Source organism: Empidonax traillii, unplaced genomic scaffold (assembly GCF_003031625.1).
Source record: "Empidonax traillii isolate 1590-97213 ecotype Southwest subspecies unplaced genomic scaffold, ASM303162v1 scaffold329:size853407, whole genome shotgun sequence".
In the NCBI taxonomy this organism is placed as follows: domain Eukaryota; kingdom Metazoa; phylum Chordata; class Aves; order Passeriformes; family Tyrannidae; genus Empidonax; species Empidonax traillii.
This window is the reverse complement of record NW_020955522.1, coordinates 675,751-693,713: the sequence shown is the minus strand read 5'-3', so window position 1 is coordinate 693,713 and position 17,963 is coordinate 675,751. Positions and strand designations below refer to the sequence as shown.

Genomic DNA, 17,963 nt, shown 5'->3' with positions numbered 1-17,963 from the left:
ATAATTAATTTCTCTTGTCAGCTTCTGAACTCACTGAGAATGTTTCATTTACCTGGGGATTCTTTTAACAGAGTTCAGGTGTATTTACATTAAAGGTGTCAGGTCATTTAACCCTTTACTGTGATAACTTGGAAATGTGGCTTGAGGAACTGGTCCATTTTTTTTGTACCAGGAACAGCAACTGAATCTTTCAGCACTGTCAAATGCATGCAGCTTTCAAACTTGATATAAACACCTGTATGGCAAAATCACAATTTTCTTCTTAGACATTTATCACTTCTTTGGAGAGAAATAATGTCTTTTGTGCTTACAGATGAGAAAAAACATTTTTATTAATAAGAATTAATAAGGTTACTTTTGGTATTAACATGTTCATCACTTGGAGAATCCTTTTTACAATTTGTTTGAGTTCTGTAAGTTAAACTGCAAAAACTGAAAGGCTGTTGGTTTACTCAGTTTCAGTTTTAAATCATGTTTCATTGAGGGGTTTGGTATTTGTTTTTTCAATTAGGTTTTTGTGAAAACATACAAAACTATTTTTTATTTAAAGAAATCAAGTGTTTGAACATATTTATTCTGTAATTTTTCCTTTTACGTGAGTTTTGATCAGTGCTATTTCTTAAAGGAAAAGTGTTTACAGGTAGCCAATAGTGACTCCATTTAAAACATTTTTACTCAGAGTAAAAGTAGAAAGGGAATCCAAAAAGATACATACAATTGATTGTGGATGTTATTTCAGATTATTACTCTATAATTAATATTTATGGGAGTAAGATTTGTTTCAGAAGAAGATCCTTGTAAATTTGAATATGTGAAACAGTGAATACACATATAAAGTGTGGAATAAAACTAGGGATAATATTTTGTGATTCAGATAGAAGCAAAGGAAGTGTATGCTCAGAGACAAAGTCTACTGAAAGATATCGAAGCCGTAAGGACCAGGGAGGCAGAACTGAAGGAGAGGATGGAGGCATTTGAACTGTAAGTTGCTGAAGGATGTATGTATGATGCCAAATGATACTGTTGTCCTGTTTCTGACAAGTGTGCTTCAGGATGTTTCTGCTACTATGACACTGAAGTAGATTATATATCCCAGCAGTTACATTTTACATTTTAAGCAGTATTGTGTACTGTCTCTATTAGCAGGATACCCCACACAAAAGATGGATTTGGTTTTTTTTTTATTCCACTTCATCCAACCAAAATGGTTCAGCATTGCTTCGGGGGCAAGGAACAAGATGTTTGCTTTGAAGTGCTTAAATTAAGAGAAAAAAAAAAACCCAAACAAAAAACACAATCTGTAACCCTAACACTCATGAGTCACATATATGATATTTTTCCTTGTTAGTCCTGTGTTTTGGAGTTGAGGTTTTTTATTTGTCCTTAATAAGATTAGTTTTCTTTAGTTAAATGAAAAAAACATAACTGAACCATTTTTGGTCAAATTTTCAATACTACCTAATGTTTGTGAGCAAAATGATTATCCCGCTAACCAAAACTTGGGTTTTTTTATCAACCCAGCAGAGGGTGCTGATAGAATAGCCTGCACAGCACTCTGTCCTCTGAAGTGTTTCTGGTGTGGGAAACTGAGCCAGGGTTAACCCAGAAGAGCTGCATAATTGATTAGTACTGGATTTAAATAGGGCAATTTAGTTTGTGTCACATCTCCTTGTTCTTAATGAACTACAGTGACAGATTCTAATGATAATTTCAAATTGCTACAGTATTCGAAGTGAGCACATTACCCTTTGATGTCTATAAATGTTGTTGTAGGAAAGAAAACAAAAAGTTTTGACTTTTTAACTGGTCATTATCTGTATATTTTTGGATATATCAGCACTCAGAAACTTCAGGAAGAGAAAAATAAAGCTATTGATGATGCACTTCGGCGTCGAGAGGTTGCTGTGAAGAACATAGAGGAAACATATGACCAAAGGCTGAAGACAGAACTCTTAAAGTAAATTTTTGTTTCTTCTCTAGTAGGACATATGCTACTTCCTCAGGAAACAGAATAATAAATTGTATAAGATTTCTTTTGAAAAGCATGACAAAGCAAGGACTTTGAAAATGTACACTTATGTTTTTGTTTTAGTCAGCTTGAATTCTTAACCTTATTGCTTAGCTCTTTGCTAGTAATGGAAAACATTGTATCAGGTTCAGAAAAAGCTTGCTGTAGAAAAAAATTCTCTTGATTTTAGGTTATATTATTGTTGTAGTTTAAATTCTGTATTGATATCTAGAAAAGAGAGGTAACATCAGTCATATGTTTAGAGAAGAGAATCTGAAGCAGTATTAGTGGCTTCCTTTGACCACAATTAAAAGAACTGACCATTTTATGAATGCAGAGGAGGCACAAAGGGGAAATTAACATGAAAGAGGTGTCACATGGGTGAGAGACACACTAGTCCACGGTACAGACGGGGTTGCTTTTACCTTCACCCCTTCCCATTTTTGAAGAGGGATTCTCTGACAGAGATCACCCTCCTTTATTTGCTACTGTCTGTTTGAACATTGTTTCAAAGAATTTGCATAGAAATGCTCTTTGGAAGCATAAGACACCACCACCTGTGACTGCTTTTGGGGTGTTGCAGTGTGTATGTCCTAACTTTGCTGTTGTACTTTCTTGAAGTGCCTTGGTCAGTTCAAGGGTTCCTTGGTGCTTCACTAGAGACATGTGCTCTTGGAATGTTTGTTGCTCCTGTACCTGATGTCATGAACCAATCTCAGTTAGGCAGTTAAAATAAATGACTGATGTATCAATACTTTTTATTGCAAGACAGTGAACAGTATTATCTGGTTTTGTGTGTTTGTAAATTGCAGAGGAAGGGTGTAGAAAGTAGGTTTTGGTAAAAATAATGCCTCAGAATTTGATGGTTTTTTTTAGAGAACAGTGAAATGCAACTAATTACCTAGTCTATAACAGGTATTTACAAATAGTGATTTTACAGTCCTTTTGGTTTGTGAGGAGAAGCAAAGTATTTTAAGGATAAACAGCTGCTCTCTTAACTTCACAAACCAAATATTTTAAGGCATGCTGCAAATGCTCAGAAAGATAAGATCCATGTCTTTGTCCCACATCCTTGATGAAAAGTATCAAAAACCTACTATTTATTGTACAGAAATAGTGATGCTTGCTAGAAAATTAATCTTTTTTGTTTTTGTGGTAAACATTAAGTGCCATATTTGGGAGAAGGATCTGAGTTGTCTGGACCATTTGCAGAAATGCAGGAGGAGGATATGGCAATATCTGAAACCAGTTATAATTATGTCCCAATCATGCAAAATGCTGAACTTTCTTAGCTTCTATAAATTCCAGTAAAATGGAATGGCACAGTTGGATGACTGCTGGGCTGTGATTAGTGGTGTACCTGGGAAGTGCACAGTGTCTGACTGGTGGTCCATGACCAGCAGCAACCCCTGGGGCCAATCTTGCATCCCACATTGTCCAACACCTTCATCTGGATGTTGACACAGGGCATCCTCAACAACTTTGAACGTGAGGCTTAATTAAGAGGAATGGCTTCCACAATAAATGGCAGAGTTCAAACTTTAAGCTTGCAGATGATGGCAATGCAAATCTTAGGAATTTTAACGAGGAAAATGTGAAGCTCCGTAATTGGGGCAGAATAGCCCTATGAGGTAGTAGAAATGGAGAAATGAATTAACTGAGGAACTGCATTTCTGAAGAGGAGATGGATGAGTTACAGTGAATGCCAGGTTGATTATGAGCCAGCAGCATGCTCTAGCAAATGAGGCAAACAGCAGGATGGTAAGATTAGTAGCAGCATGGCCATCAGACTCAGGGAACTTATTGGCTCCTTCAGTTACTGGGGAAGGCTGTTCTAGGAATACCATACCCATGTTTTGGCTCACCAATTCAAAAAAGCCATGAAGAAACTGGAGGGGGCCTAGTAAAGACCAGCAGGATAGTTATTGGACTCTCAAATGTGACCTATGAGTTCATATGGCAAGGGCTATAAATTGTGGCTGGGGAGATTTAGCTTGGACATAGGGAAAGGATTTTTGATGGGAGAGTAGTGCAGCATTGGCACAGATCATCCAGAGAGGTGGTGGAACATACGTCCTTTGAGGTTTTTCAAGACTTGGCTAGGAAGAGCCACAGATGACCTGCTGTAGAGTTGGCAGTAGTCTTGCTTTTTGAGCAGGTGGTTGAATGAGGTGATTGGCAGGGCCCTTTCCAACCATTTTGGTGGCTCTGCAATAATTAATTTTGTCCATAAATAATAGTGTGATTGTGGTATAATTTGGGAAAGACTAGAGTTTACACAAATGCCTGTGCATGTGTGTACACACATAATTCTTTTTGCTTCTAGATATGAGCTTGAATTAAAAGAAGAATACATAGCCAGAACCAATAAAGTTACTGAAGATGAGAAAAAAAATAAAGGTAACCATCTGTCTGAGATTGATAGAGTACCTGTTTGTCTCTAGAGCTTTTACTAACAAATATCAAACCACTATTGTTACTGAACAGTCACGGTGTTTGGTAACAGTGGTATAAGTGACAGAAAAGCCGTCACAACAGATTTTAAGAAGATGTAGCAGGATCCAGTAACAAGTCAGCAACTCCTTGCTGTTCAGAACCCAGTGGGAACTGGAAGCTGCTGCTTTGCACAGAGGCTGCAAGGCATTCCTGGTTTTCCAGTTTCTCATTTCCTTCTGAAGTCCTACTACCTCATGCACTCTTTACCTGAACTCTGTTACCATACCCTTGAATGGTTACACTTATTGTGCACAAGATACTTCACTGGAGCTTGAGGAAGAGAGCTGGAACAGATAACATGTTTAGACTTTTAGGTACATGTGTAAGAAATGATATATCACACACGTATGAATTTGATTTACCTAATTCTGGAAGTATATATTCATATGTATATATATGTACAAACGGTGTGATTTACCTAATTTTGAAGGAATGTGTATGACTTTCAGTCATTTTTATGTCTTGAATTAAATTGAATGTTGCACTTAGCAACTTAAAACTGTTTTTTGCTGATACAGTTTTTTACTGTAATATTCTACCAATTTTAATTCAGCATTTTTAATCCCTGCAGAGAAAGCCATGCTTTTGCATGAAGAAGCCATTGCTGTTAGTTCAAAAAAGGAGGAACTCAAGCAAGCTGTATCACGCGCAAAAGAGCTTGAGGTAATTGTAAATATGAATTTAAAGAAGCTGTATTCTAATTGGTGCAGTTAAGGTACATTAATAAAAAAGAAAATGTGAAATAAAAATAATGGTTAAATAGTACAGAGGTTCATAAACTTCTAAACTGTTTTTTATTTGCAGCTGGATTTGGAGTCAGTGAAGGCCCAGGCTCTGTTGGCAAATAAACAGAATCAGTTGTTGACAGAGAAACTGAAAGAGTTATCAGACTATCCTTTGCTAAAGGAGGAGAAATTGGAGCTCCAAGTGCAGAATAAACTACTTAGGCAACAGTTGGATGAGGCTCGCAGTGAGAACCAGCATCTCCGAGACAGTCAGTGTGAATGATTTAGTAATTTTCTTGTTTATCTTTCTCTACAATTATTTGTTTAGAAATAGATTTTCATTAAAATACTTTCTTTGTATTATGTTTACTGGTAGTTTGCATGAAACCCAAGCTAATGTTTGCATAAAATAAACAGTCCTTGACATAAGTTTATTTTCTTTCATATGTCCGTATGGTAGAAATCCTGAATTAAGTGGTAGCTATAATATGAAGGATATTCCTTTCACCCTTTGAAAAAAGCAGAGCAGTATTTCTAACCATGGTGTTAGTATGGTTAATAATGGTAAAAGAACATGGCATTATTAAGTGCTTGCTTAACTACAGTTATAAATACCAAGTACTTTTAATGTGCGTTTGAGATTACATGGGAGTAGAGATGTATGACTACTCCACCAAAAATTTCAGTCCTTTGTAAAAGGAAGAAAAAAAATTCCCCAGTAGTTATTCAGGCAAAGCCTTGTTATGTTCATAAAAACAAAACAGCTTTATGTTTTCAAGGGGTATCATGTAGAAAAGTGCAGGCTTGTCTGAGTGTCTAGTATTTCTCTTTCTGGGTAGAGCTGTCCCAGCCCTCAGCTGAGTACCTGGCCTGCCAAGTGGAGCTGAGGAGAGTGGAGCATTCTAGGAAGCTGGTGCTGGATGAATTTGAGAGTCGTAAGCAGATTTTGGAAAAGCAGCTACAAAGTAAGGTAAATTATTACTTCTGAATGATTTGAATCCTTTCTTCTTCCTGTCATCTTTTTCACGTTCATCCATCTGGCTGTGCAGGCTGTTTGGCATGTAGTTAGAAGTATTGTTTCTACAGTGCTTATTTTTTGTAAACAGCTCTAAAGAAAACAAAACACGTACCACACCAAAAACTCACCAAAAATTAAAACCGACACAACATAACCAAAGCAAATCTTTCCAAATCAACAAGTTGTCAGTACTGACTCTGAGTAGGATATTATGTGATAATAGTTTGACTGGACCTGAAAAACATTTAGAAAGCAAATATTCAGCCTGTTGAAATTATTCTTTTTTTTTTTTTTTTATTATACTGGGTTTTGTTTTTCTCTTGATCTCCTATAGGTTGAGCGTTGTGCCCAGTTAGAGACCCAACTGTTAGAGTCTGAAGCTACTGTCAGAAAATTAAACATGCAGGTTGAAGAACTGAAACTACAAGTGAAACAAACACAGGCAGGTTTGTATCTTACACCACAGCAGTCCTTTAAGAAAGACAAATGTAAGAATTTCCAGAAGCTTAAAAAAGCTGAAGTTGCATAAAACTAATATACCACTAGGGAGTAGGTTTAAAGTTTAAAATCAAAATCTGTTTAAAAGCCCAGTTTAAAAAGCAAACTCATTCAAAGTTCCTTTCAGAAAAAAAAACATACAGGAGGAAGGGAAAACATTCCTCCCTGAACAGTTGCATATTATTGTCTGTTTTTCCTCAGTATGAAGACATTAATGTTTGTTGATAACATAAACAGCATTTTCCAGCAGACAAGTTGTGTTTTAATGCATTTTGGTTCATAATAAGAATAATCAATTTGAAATTGTATTACATATCTCAGAAATTTAAGTGGGACTCGTAAACAGACTTTGTCAAGGCTAATAACTTTTGCCTAACTTAACTTATCTTGTATGGGCATTAGAACAGAGGCACTTGCATAAAGCAGTTCAGTCCACTGAAGAAATGTAGTTCTAAAGAGGTCTATGTCAAATTGCTAATGTCAAGTATTATAAGTAAAAGTTTTGGGATGCATATTTAATGTAAAAATATGGAATTGAATTCTGCAATGATTATATATTACATACAACATGTGTTGCATCATAATTTGGTATATGTAATATTTTATATTATTCAGTAGATAGATATGTACATTTTCATTTATGGTACAAATACCATTTGGAATTGGAAATTTGTTTGTGTCAAAATAGCAAATATTTTAATTAAATGACTGTAAGTACTGCAGGGACTTATTTACATCAGAGTTAATGAAGTCATTGAAGAACCACTTATATAGAATAAAAACAACGTTGTAATTTTGCTGGGAAAGAGCAACCCTATGGATTGGTTTATGGGCTTGTTGTAGCATACAAGGGCAAGCCAGAAAACAGACAGCCCCAAAACTTTCAGTTTAACTGACAATTATTGAATACTTTAAAAAAAAACAACCCCACAGTATTTTCTGTGTGCTGTGTTTTCTCCAAAATATTTGTTCTAAATAGAAGTTAAATAGAAGTTAAGACTTGTGGCATGCCTTGTGTTCTTCAGCCTTTAACAGCATGATTAGATATGAGGTATCCAAAGTGATGATGTTTTCGTGTTTCTTTAGTTAAACATAATTTAAATAATAACATTGTAGAGTATGTATTTAAGATAATTTTACATGGAAGGATTATATAATTAAAATAATAGTGATAATTTACAGCTTTGTAGCCACATTAAAAATACATTTAATCAACCCAATAAATTCTCAAAATACAAGCCAATTCCATGTTAAAATAATTTTGATAAAAATGGAATTTAAATGCCATGTTTTACTGTTTCTGTTTTGTTATGGGTGTCCCTCTCTCTCTCTAGTGTCACTCACTTTCTCTTGCTGTCATTTAGCTCTGGAAAATGAAGTGTATCGGAACCCAAAGCCTTCGCTCGTTGATCGCTCCGTCCTTGACTTCACCAGTGACAGAGCTGTACCCCATGATATTTACGTGGATAGTGCATTCCTGAAGAATCATGTTATGACTGATGGGATGCAGGTAAATGCTGTGCCAAGAGCTGGCTGTCGGCAGCAGTTACAGCCACGCAGTGCTTCCCCGGATTCTGACCTGGAGTACATTGCGCAAACCTGGGCTAGAGTAAAAGAGCTGTCAAAAGAGGCAGAGTACCTGGAAGAAGCCTACAGGAATTACCAACACAGAGTCATACAGAATGCAGCTGCAAGCAGAACACCAAGAAAGATGGAGTCTCCTTTAATTCTACAGCATGCTCTTAGTGGACCCTCTTTGACTACGCAGCATGAACTTGTAGAGGATAATCCCAGCTTCCCACATTCCCCTCTGGGCAGTCCAAGAGGTGAAGAACACATCAAAAGAACTGGGCAGGCCGATATCTTTAAAAATCCCTTAACACCACCACACAGAGGAACGTCATCTTCAAGACGCCTTTCTTCTACTCCCATTTCCAAATCCAAGAGAGATGTCAGTAACAAGAAAATTCCAGATGGTAAGTAACGATAGTTAATTTGGTGCAGTGTTGGATTTTATTTACTGTTCTTCTTGCGCTATGGAAAGAGAAAGATTTAGCAGTGTTAGTCTTTCGCTTGTTTGTTATTTGTTAAGATGCAGAAGTCAGGAGTTGTGGTTTTGCAAGAGACAAGATATACTAACTGCTTGGAGTATTGCTTATTCCTGGAAACAAGTACTGGAGAAGTACGTTGAGGGAAGTTAAACACGTTCTTAAGTAGCTCTCAAGAGAAAACTATGCCATATAATTCACTACAGGTGTAACCTTATGATATGCAGAGTTTCACTGAACAGTTGCTTTGAAGTATATCTACCTTGCACCATTAATTGTATCCCTTTTGTATTTCTTACTTTTCACTTAACTAATCTGGTTAACATGTGCAGCAGAAGACTGCTTTGGCTTCTCCTAAACTGAGCTTTCCAGTCTGAGAGGTCCAGATTTGCTTTTGTTTGTTGTTTTTGCTGTGACATCTTTATCAAATATTCCTGAGCAGTTTTAAGGGGGAAGGGTTTAGTCACGGTTGAAAAATTTTAATTTTCTATTAATTTCACAGTGTCTAATAGTTAGTCTCTTTTTTCCTTTTTTTTTTTTGTTTTTTAAGACTGTATACAGAAAAGCAAACAAAATAGAGAGGAAATGTAATTTTTTTAGAAAATTATGTTATTTCAAATCTGCTGTATGTCTGCTACTTTAGTGATGCAATTCTTGTCACCCTAGCTCAAAGTGGATTTAATAGGATGAAAAAAATAGATAGTAACAAAAAAAAAGGATAATGATCAGCTTCTCCATAAAGGAAGGTTAAATACAAGTGCAGCTTTGTTTAGAAAAGAGTTGGCTGAGGTAGGCTGTGGGAAATCTGGAAAACAATGAGTGATGTGGAATAGGTGAAAAGGGATCGATTAATTACTGCTTCACAGACCCCAGAATGCCATGACATTGAAAGGAAAGAGAATTAAGTGCTTTTTCATACCTTAAGTCCTGTAATTTATTGCTTATGTGGCAACAACTATAGATGCAGGAATAAAACTTCTCTGTCAGGAGGATCCAAAAACATAAGTACTATGTGCTGTTCTTGTCCATTTGTTCTGCATGTGAAAATTTGATGAGTTATTTTATAACTCAATGAAAGACCTGTGCAGCTACACAGGAAAGGAAAATTTAAACTGCAAAACAAAACTTAAGTGCTGGACTTAGCAAGTTTTATTAAAAGCCTTTTTAATGCAGTTTTGTTTTTTAACTTGGTTTCTTAGAAGACTCAAGACTTCTAATCATTCTGTCTGTTTCTTTCTGTGATAACTTCATAGCTGTTGATAAAAGGATAAAATCTTCAAGTATTTTCTTCTTTGCTTTGTCACCCACTTCTACAAATCTGTAGAGAGTGAAACCTGTAGGTTAAATTTCATAATGAAGACTAGCCTTTGAGAGACCTCAAGCATTATCTTTTGCTGGTTAGTAAGCACATCCCTAGCTTGAAATGCAGGTCTGTGAGTGCTTCCCCTAATGCCCAGCATGGGAGAAGTTATTTGGTGTTGTTCTACAGTTGGTGGTGAACATGGGCCTACTATGGGGTGATGAGAAGGATAGGCTTTGTGAGGAGAAACAATATGATCATGGAGAAGGGTTGTGGAGGAGAATTCCCACACAGGAGAGGTAAAGAAAGAAGAGAACTAACCAGTGCAAAAAAGTTCATGTTGGGACATTAGTTGCCCTTGAGTAGTTGTGCCTGCGCAGTTCAGTAGTGTACGTGTTATACAACCAACCTTGTCTGAGAAATGGTAGGACAAATAACTAATAGAAATGGTGGGATTTTTATTCTGCAGACATCAAGAGCTCATCCCTTACCTCTTCACAGCGGAGTGTTGACCAGGTGCTTTCTCCTATTTCAAAGCCATATCTGCTTTCATCTTCTGAGTCTGTTCCTTCCTCACCATCCAGTCATGCCCAGAAAATCAGGTAACATTGTTTACAAAGCAATATTTTTAACCTGCTTTTTAAAGAAAGGTATATCTAACTGTTCACAGTGATAGCTGCTTTTACAAATCAAGCAAGCCATTTATTTTATAAGTGAAAACTTTTCTAAAGGTGGATAAAGATTTCCGTTTTTGAATATCATACCTCAAGAGAAATTTGGTTATAAAAAACCCCACAAACACTTCAGTTTGCTTTGAGCGAAGCTATGTCTCTTTAATTGTGTCTGTTTTTCACATGTGACTTGACTGATGAGCTTTTGCTGATTGAAGCATTTGAATTTCTGCTGCCTGTTTGAGAATTTAAATCAAGGCAATTGCACATTCTGATTTCATTCATTAATGAGCAGTAATGCTAACTTTTTTTTTTTTTTTCCTCTCTGAAACGCTTGTTCATGTGCCTGATCCTCCGGTCTCCTTTGTATGTGGGACTGGGGGGATGGGTAGCACAACTCTTCTCCTTTTCTTTGTTGTTTTGGTTTTTTTTAATCTTCTTTAGGTAAATTAATAACTTCACAAAATTAAAGATGTGCATAAAAATGACTTCTCTTTCCTGTCTGTTTCTCCCATTTCCATATGTAAAGTTCTGTTCTTAATGGCCACTGTTGCCTCCACTCTCTAAAAGGAGAGTCCTGAATATGTGTCTTCAGAAAAAACTCTAGTATTTATCTTCTAATATTCTTTTCCTAAGAAGAGATCGTGGAATTGAGCTTAACCTGCTAGCCATCATTCCTGATTTGATGGGTGAAGACAGCTTGTCCTGGGGCAGCTGTAGGAGGCATTAGAAGGGCTTTCTTATTCTTTTGTTATCAAGGCCTCAAGATACATTTAATGTAGAGAGGCTCTCTTATGTGGTTAGAATTTTTGGAGAACCTCTATGTTCTTGGCCTTGAAAATGAGCTGTCAAGATTTTGAGAGACTGTGAGGTTACTTTCCTTAGTGTTCCTTTAAGGCTGTTTCTTCTTTTCCTGCTCATTCACCTTTTTTATCATATGTCAGAGATTTCCTTTATTTCTGTGACAGACCTTAAAAAGTGAAGGTTGAATATTAACCTGCTTGTGAAGGTGATATGGGAAAATGCTCTAATCCTGTGAGGAATGGTACTTTGAAGGATGTTGCGGAGTCCATCCTGCTTGAAGAGTGAACAGTATGAGCAAGTTGTTTTGCAGAGAACAGAGAACCCAGGTCTGGGCAGGCAGCTATGGGTTGTAGTTGCTTTTGTTTCTTATGACAAAGCAAGGGTGTAAGGTCCCAATGATTGTCTTGAACTTGCTGTTTTCCCAAGACTTTCTTTTGGAAAGGAAAAACATTCTTTTGTTGCATATTTTTTTAATTTCTTGTGCCTTGGACTGTTTTCTGTTACATGAAATATTTGAGAAATGCTTGTGTGGGCTTTTCCAGTTATTTACTCTCATTATTAGGCAGATACCACATTATTGATGTGTATTGTGGGATTAGTTTATGACGTGTAGATTTTAAGTGGCAATGGGAACTTCTTTGAAAAGAAAACATCCTGTAACACCAGTAAGCCATTAGAAGTCAGACCTGTGTCAGTGAGGAAGAACAATTCCTTCTGTGACCACAGAAGCTCCTTGTTTATTTATGTTCCGGGATATGAGTGGTATGAAGGAAGCCAGTAAACATAGACAGGAAGACTAGAGTGATAAGGCAGATTATTTCCTAAATTTTTGTTTGTTTGTTTGTTTAGGCCTAAAGAAACTGGTTGAGGGTTGTTACTGAGGCCTTGGGTTCTTTGTCTTCCTAGGAGTGTTGCAGGACACAGTACTGAAGAAAGTGGCATGCATGTCCTTGAACCTTGTACCCTTAAGAATTATTTAACACTTAAACATTTCTGTGAAGGAAAGGCTCAAAACATGAAATAGACTTCCAAGAACTTGAAATTCCATTTACTCTGTCCTATTTAATTTACAGGGTATTTTTCCCCACTGATGTTACTGAACTATCTTTCTGACAATGCAAATTTATTTGTTTGTGCCCAGATTTACATTTTTTTTAAATGAACAAATCTCATTGTGGGGCTATGTTTTGTTTGTTCTCCACTTCTGCTCCATGGAAGACCTGAATTCCTTAGAAATTGTAAGCACAAACATATTTAGGCTGTGATGAAGAGCACCAGCTGGTGTGAAGTAAGCTCCTTTATGAAGTGCTGCTGCTGAATTTCATTAGTGACCTGCACTCCTTTTGCCATTCTGGTTCTGGTCAGAGTTTAGCAGCGGGGTCACATGGGAGACATTGTTCTTTCATATTATCTTTCTGATGAGATAAACGGGGATTTAGAATGAGGGCACTAACCCCATTTTTCATAGCACCCAGATTTTCACCCCTGTGTCTATGTTTTGCCAGACATCTAATCCTAATACATTTCAAACACATCTGTTAAGATGACACCAAAATGGGAATTAAACTGTAACACAGAGCTTAAAAAGGCAAATTTCTTAATTTCAGTTGACTAAGTGTCACAGTTCATTGTATTTCTCCTTTTTTTGTTGTTTTTTCTTACTCATTTGTATTCCTTTTGATAATGTATTTTGTTTTAGTGTAATGACTTGATGTCATATAAAGGCCTTGGGGAAAGGCTCTAGGGACATGGGTTTCAGAAAGATGGAGATGACTTTTAGTAAAAGTTAGAGAATGGATTTCAATACCATTCCTTGAGTCGGAAAGTTCCAGTGTTTCAGTTGCATGGATTTAAGTTTGGTTTAGTCTGTTGCTTAGCATGTGAATAAATCTCAGATTTCTATTTTTTTCAAGGTTCAGCATGTACATTTATTAAATTATTTATGTTCTTCCTTATTCTTTCAGACTTCAGAGCCAACAAACAGATAAACAAGATCTCAGCGATATGCACAAACCTAAGAAACTAACGTACGAGGACCTTGAAGAACACATTTATTCTCTTGAAGGTAAGTTTTAGTGCATTTCAGACAGTTTGTTTAACACCTTAGGGCTTAACAGTTTTAGGACAATTTCTGACTGATTTTGGAACTAAGGAAAACAATTATCTCAGGTGATGAAGGATTAATTTTCTTCATATTTGTATTTTTAGATAGTGGTATGTAGCAATAAATAGACACTGAAATCGAGTTGGTTCTGAAATTTGTAAAATTCTTTTTGTTCAGAAATCTTTCATAACCTTGTTCTGCTTAATGCTGTAGATTGGACAGTTGTTTCGTAATGTTTTAAAATTGTGTTGGATTTTTTTTTTAACAGAAAAGTGTACTAGTATATCAACTACATTGAGGCTTTATTATATTTGCTGCATAAAGTAGAACTCCAAGGAGGGTTTACCATAGACCAATATAAAAAAAAAAATATTACCAGCTTGTAATTCTGAAGATAAGTTTCAGCAACCATTGCATACACTCTTTATTTTTTTTTTCAGTAATTGAGGCTTAAAATAGTATTATGAATTAGAATTTGGTTTACAGTGTGTGTAAATGTGTGAAGAGCTCTCGCAATTATGCTGTCATTAATCAGCATCTCTGAGTAGTTTTGGAATATGTGGTTCAGTTACTGAAACCTGAATTTTATCCTTTTTTTTTCTCTGAGGTCAGCATTTTATATATTTGCATTTCTGCTCTCTGTTGATTGCATGCTATAAAATGTTTCCTTGTCTCTATATGCTGCAGAGTCAGTTTTCAAAAATCTTCGATGTAAACTAAGGTACTGTGGAAAGAAGAGGATAATAAAACTTAATGCACTTTGTAGCCATTTGTATACAGAGAGAGAAACAGAAGCACAGTTACTGGCTTTATTTCCTAGTTTCTCAGCATTTGAGTGACATCCTAATGTTTGGCCTGAGCAGCTTGATCTCCCTTGAAACTGTGGGTTTAAAGTAAGTGAAGTTGTCAATGAGAGAGACGAGAACAGCAACCTGAACGCGTTCCCATTTCCAGATTTTGTTAGGTCTGTGACGTCTTGAGACTGGTGGACATGTGGCAGTGTGTGGTATAATTAAACTCATAATTGGTGAGGAGATTGTAATTGCTGTATGGGAGTGTTATGGATATTTTCTCTGAAACCAGTGATTCTAACTGGTGTGTTTTCCTGGGTCTCAGACTGGTTTATTCTTTTGGTTGTGATTAGGTCATATGGAAGGTGGAGTGATGCCCTTGCTTGCTCTCCTGGACCTGTGAGAACATGACTTTCAGTATTTTAAAATGAACCAACCAAAAAAGATAATGTTTATTTAAACAGAAAATGTGCTGATAGTGTTTAGCTAGTGATAGTAAGTAGCAGGAGCTGATGCCTCATCTGTACATTTCTCTGTGAAGCTTTACTCAGTTATATTTTTTTATCTCATTTAATTTCCTTTTTATAGGATTTAAATGCATTATTTGAATGTGAACCAAGCCCGTAGCCATTAATGATTTCTACTCATCTCACATTTCAATTAGATTTAGATTTATTTGTTTATTTTGTATGAGAGACTTTGGGGAATACATTACATATTTCACTTCTATTTTATTACACATGACAACAGACTGGCATTTTCTTGGCAATTAGGGCTGAGTAGATGCTGTGCACAAGTAAGGTACTACTGTATCATTTAGTGATGTGTGGTAGTCAGTAATTCTGAGAGTTCACATATGCTGATGATTTCTCAGTCAACAGTACTTTAGTTGGGTCTGACTGCATCAAAAGACAATCTCAGTATATGGGAGGAAATCAGAATGGCTAAAAAGGAGAGGAGGTAACTCAGGAGGAATTTCAGGGAGGGGTGGGATAAGAATGTAAAATCAAAGCCCTTACATAAGGGAGTGAAAGTGTACAAACAAACTTACTTTTTTTTTTTCCTTTGCAGAAGGTTAATTTAAAGATGTTTTGTACTATATTGGTTTTGGTTTGTGCTTTTTTGTTTGTTTGTGTAGTTAGCAGACATTTAGAAGTTAGACATAATATTTAACCTATTAAATAGGGACCTATTTGTGAAAGGAAATTGTTTACTTTAAATATTACATACCTTGATGCTTACTGGTGCCTCATATGAAAATAATGTTGTTGTTGGTAGCTTTATATTTTAAACAGAATAGATTTTCTTTTGAGCATGATAGCCCATTATTTTGGTCTTACAAAAAAAAAACATATATAGAATTTATTTTTGTAGGTGAAGCTGGTAGGATTTTGTTGCTTTTGTAAGAAACTTAAAAAATTCTCCTAAATTAGCTTGACTGACAGATTGACAGAATTTTTCTGTGATGCTTTCAATTATAGTTCCTTTAAAAGAATTTTAATTTACGGAAATTCGAACCATTCTGAGAGAGAGGCTGATCAGTTTGGTTGTCTCGTTTTATTTCATGGAAAATATTTCAGTTTTATTGTAAAGTAGAAAAGAAGAATGCTTGAGACATTGATACTATTCGAAGGATGGAATATTGATGTTTTCTAAACTTTACCCCAATCCTATGGAGATATAGAAGGTTTCTGTGCTGTGTTACACTAAATGCTTGGCAGAATGGTCCTATGTATTTCAGATTGGCTACCTAGAGAAAATGGCCACATCTAACCTTTTTAATCTCTTTTTTTTTCCTTTCTCTCATAAAATTGAGATAATAGCAGTCTGCATGTTCTGCAATTAAGTAAGAAGCAGTTGAGTATCATAGCAATGATCACAGAGAAAGGACAGTAATTGTGTTTTTGTGAATTCAGAGCCACCTTGCACAGGGAGAAGACAGTATGATGTAGAATCTATGAGTTAGCATGCATCCTGTGCACACAATAAAGACTCTGTGATCAGTAATTAAAGATTGTTCTTATATGCATAGAAAGAATGAGCTAAGTAATTTTTCTGGGACCTGTATCTTTATTATGAAAAGAAATTAAAACATTTTGGGTTTGTGTTGCATATTTCTTCTGGTTTGGCTTTATAAACAGATGTGTTGCAATAACTATTTTCAAAACTAACAATTCTGTATCATGCCTATGGTAATTCTTAATCTTCAGGGACAGGGTCAAGTTGAAGGGAAAATGCTCAATTAGTGCTCATATTTATGTGTTCTAATTCAGCCATTCCCACACTTTGTGTCCATTGCTGTGCTCCACTTTTGCAATTACAAAATAATGAAACCATTGTTCAAATTTCATCTCCAGATCAGGGGGACATGCCAGAGGAGTGTGAAAGTGATGCGTTGCATCCATCTGGGGACATCGTTAATGGAAACTGTGTCACAGCTCCTGTGCCAGCAACAGCCACTTCAGTGCAGGATTTAAGTGAGTTCTCAGCTCAGACACAAAAGAAAATACATTTTTTATATGTCAAATGTGTAATCAAAACCCAAATATTTAACAGTCTGCAGGTATGTATACTGGTGTGATTGAAAAATTTTCCAAAGAGTGCTAATTCTTTGCTAAACAGGAAAGAGTGTTTTCTTTTGCTGTTCTGTGTGAGGATGACTTTTTTTCACTCTAGTTTTAGTTAAATTTCATTTTAATTTAATATTTTGCCACTGTCCCACCCCCCTGTCCAGCTTCTGCAGAGGTGATTTGATTTTTTCTTATCTTTAAAATAGCTATTACATATAATTTTTGTTCTTGATAGAAATAAGACATGAAATGTTTTGGTTTAAAGTACTTTATGTAGTTAAAGTATTTTATGTACTGCTTATCTGTTTTTTGTTTCTTTTGACTTTATTGGTGAACTGTATTATCACAAGACTGTTCTAATTGTTTGGGTAGATGAGGATGATTTCAGTCAGCATGTGCTGCTTTTCTGATTGTTCTAGATGGAAGCATTATGATTATTTTTATTTAAAGAAGACCTTTCTAGCATCTCATGATTCCCAGTACTTAAGTTTGCCCCTCTCATTACTACCTGATGCTGTTTTATGCAGACAGCTCTTTAAATACACTGGTCACATCAGCAGTGTGTCCTGCAATAAATCACAAAGGGGTTTTAAGTACTTTGCTCTATGAATATAAAAAATTGTATCCAATCACATTGCAGAGAGGGAAGAATATAATAAAATACACTTTGAAATAACAAAAGTTTAATGAGAATGCCCATGAGAGGAACGGGAAGTGCATAGAGTTGTCCACTCTCTGGCCTCTACTTTGGCTCTGCTGCTTAATATATCAGGCTGAAAATGTTCAGAGGGAAAAATCATCACCCAATGTCCAAGAATAATTTTGGTGTATGTATAAACAGTATATACAGTTGTTTTTCATTTACTATTATTGGTTTACAGGAACCTGGTACTTATTTGTATGCTCTTGTAGCAATTACTGAACTACATA

General features: G+C 35.9%; 1 protein-coding gene across 2 annotated transcripts in view; it reads left to right on the top strand.

The window, feature by feature from the left end:
• OFD1 (OFD1 centriole and centriolar satellite protein) overlaps positions 1–17,963 on the top strand; it is a 28,007-nt gene that overhangs the window by 6,311 nt on the left and 3,733 nt on the right. For both annotated transcript variants that reach the window (XM_027891754.1, XM_027891755.1), the window contains 11 exons: positions 875–981; positions 1,838–1,957; positions 4,335–4,408; positions 5,076–5,167; positions 5,309–5,498; positions 6,069–6,199; positions 6,582–6,693; positions 8,110–8,721; positions 10,563–10,695; positions 13,533–13,633; positions 16,821–16,940. In XM_027891754.1, coding sequence (XP_027747555.1) covers positions 875–981; positions 1,838–1,957; positions 4,335–4,408; positions 5,076–5,167; positions 5,309–5,498; positions 6,069–6,199; positions 6,582–6,693; positions 8,110–8,721; positions 10,563–10,695; positions 13,533–13,633; positions 16,821–16,940 — 1,792 coding nt within the window. The remainder of the gene's footprint in view (positions 1–874; positions 982–1,837; positions 1,958–4,334; positions 4,409–5,075; positions 5,168–5,308; positions 5,499–6,068; positions 6,200–6,581; positions 6,694–8,109; positions 8,722–10,562; positions 10,696–13,532; positions 13,634–16,820; positions 16,941–17,963) is intronic.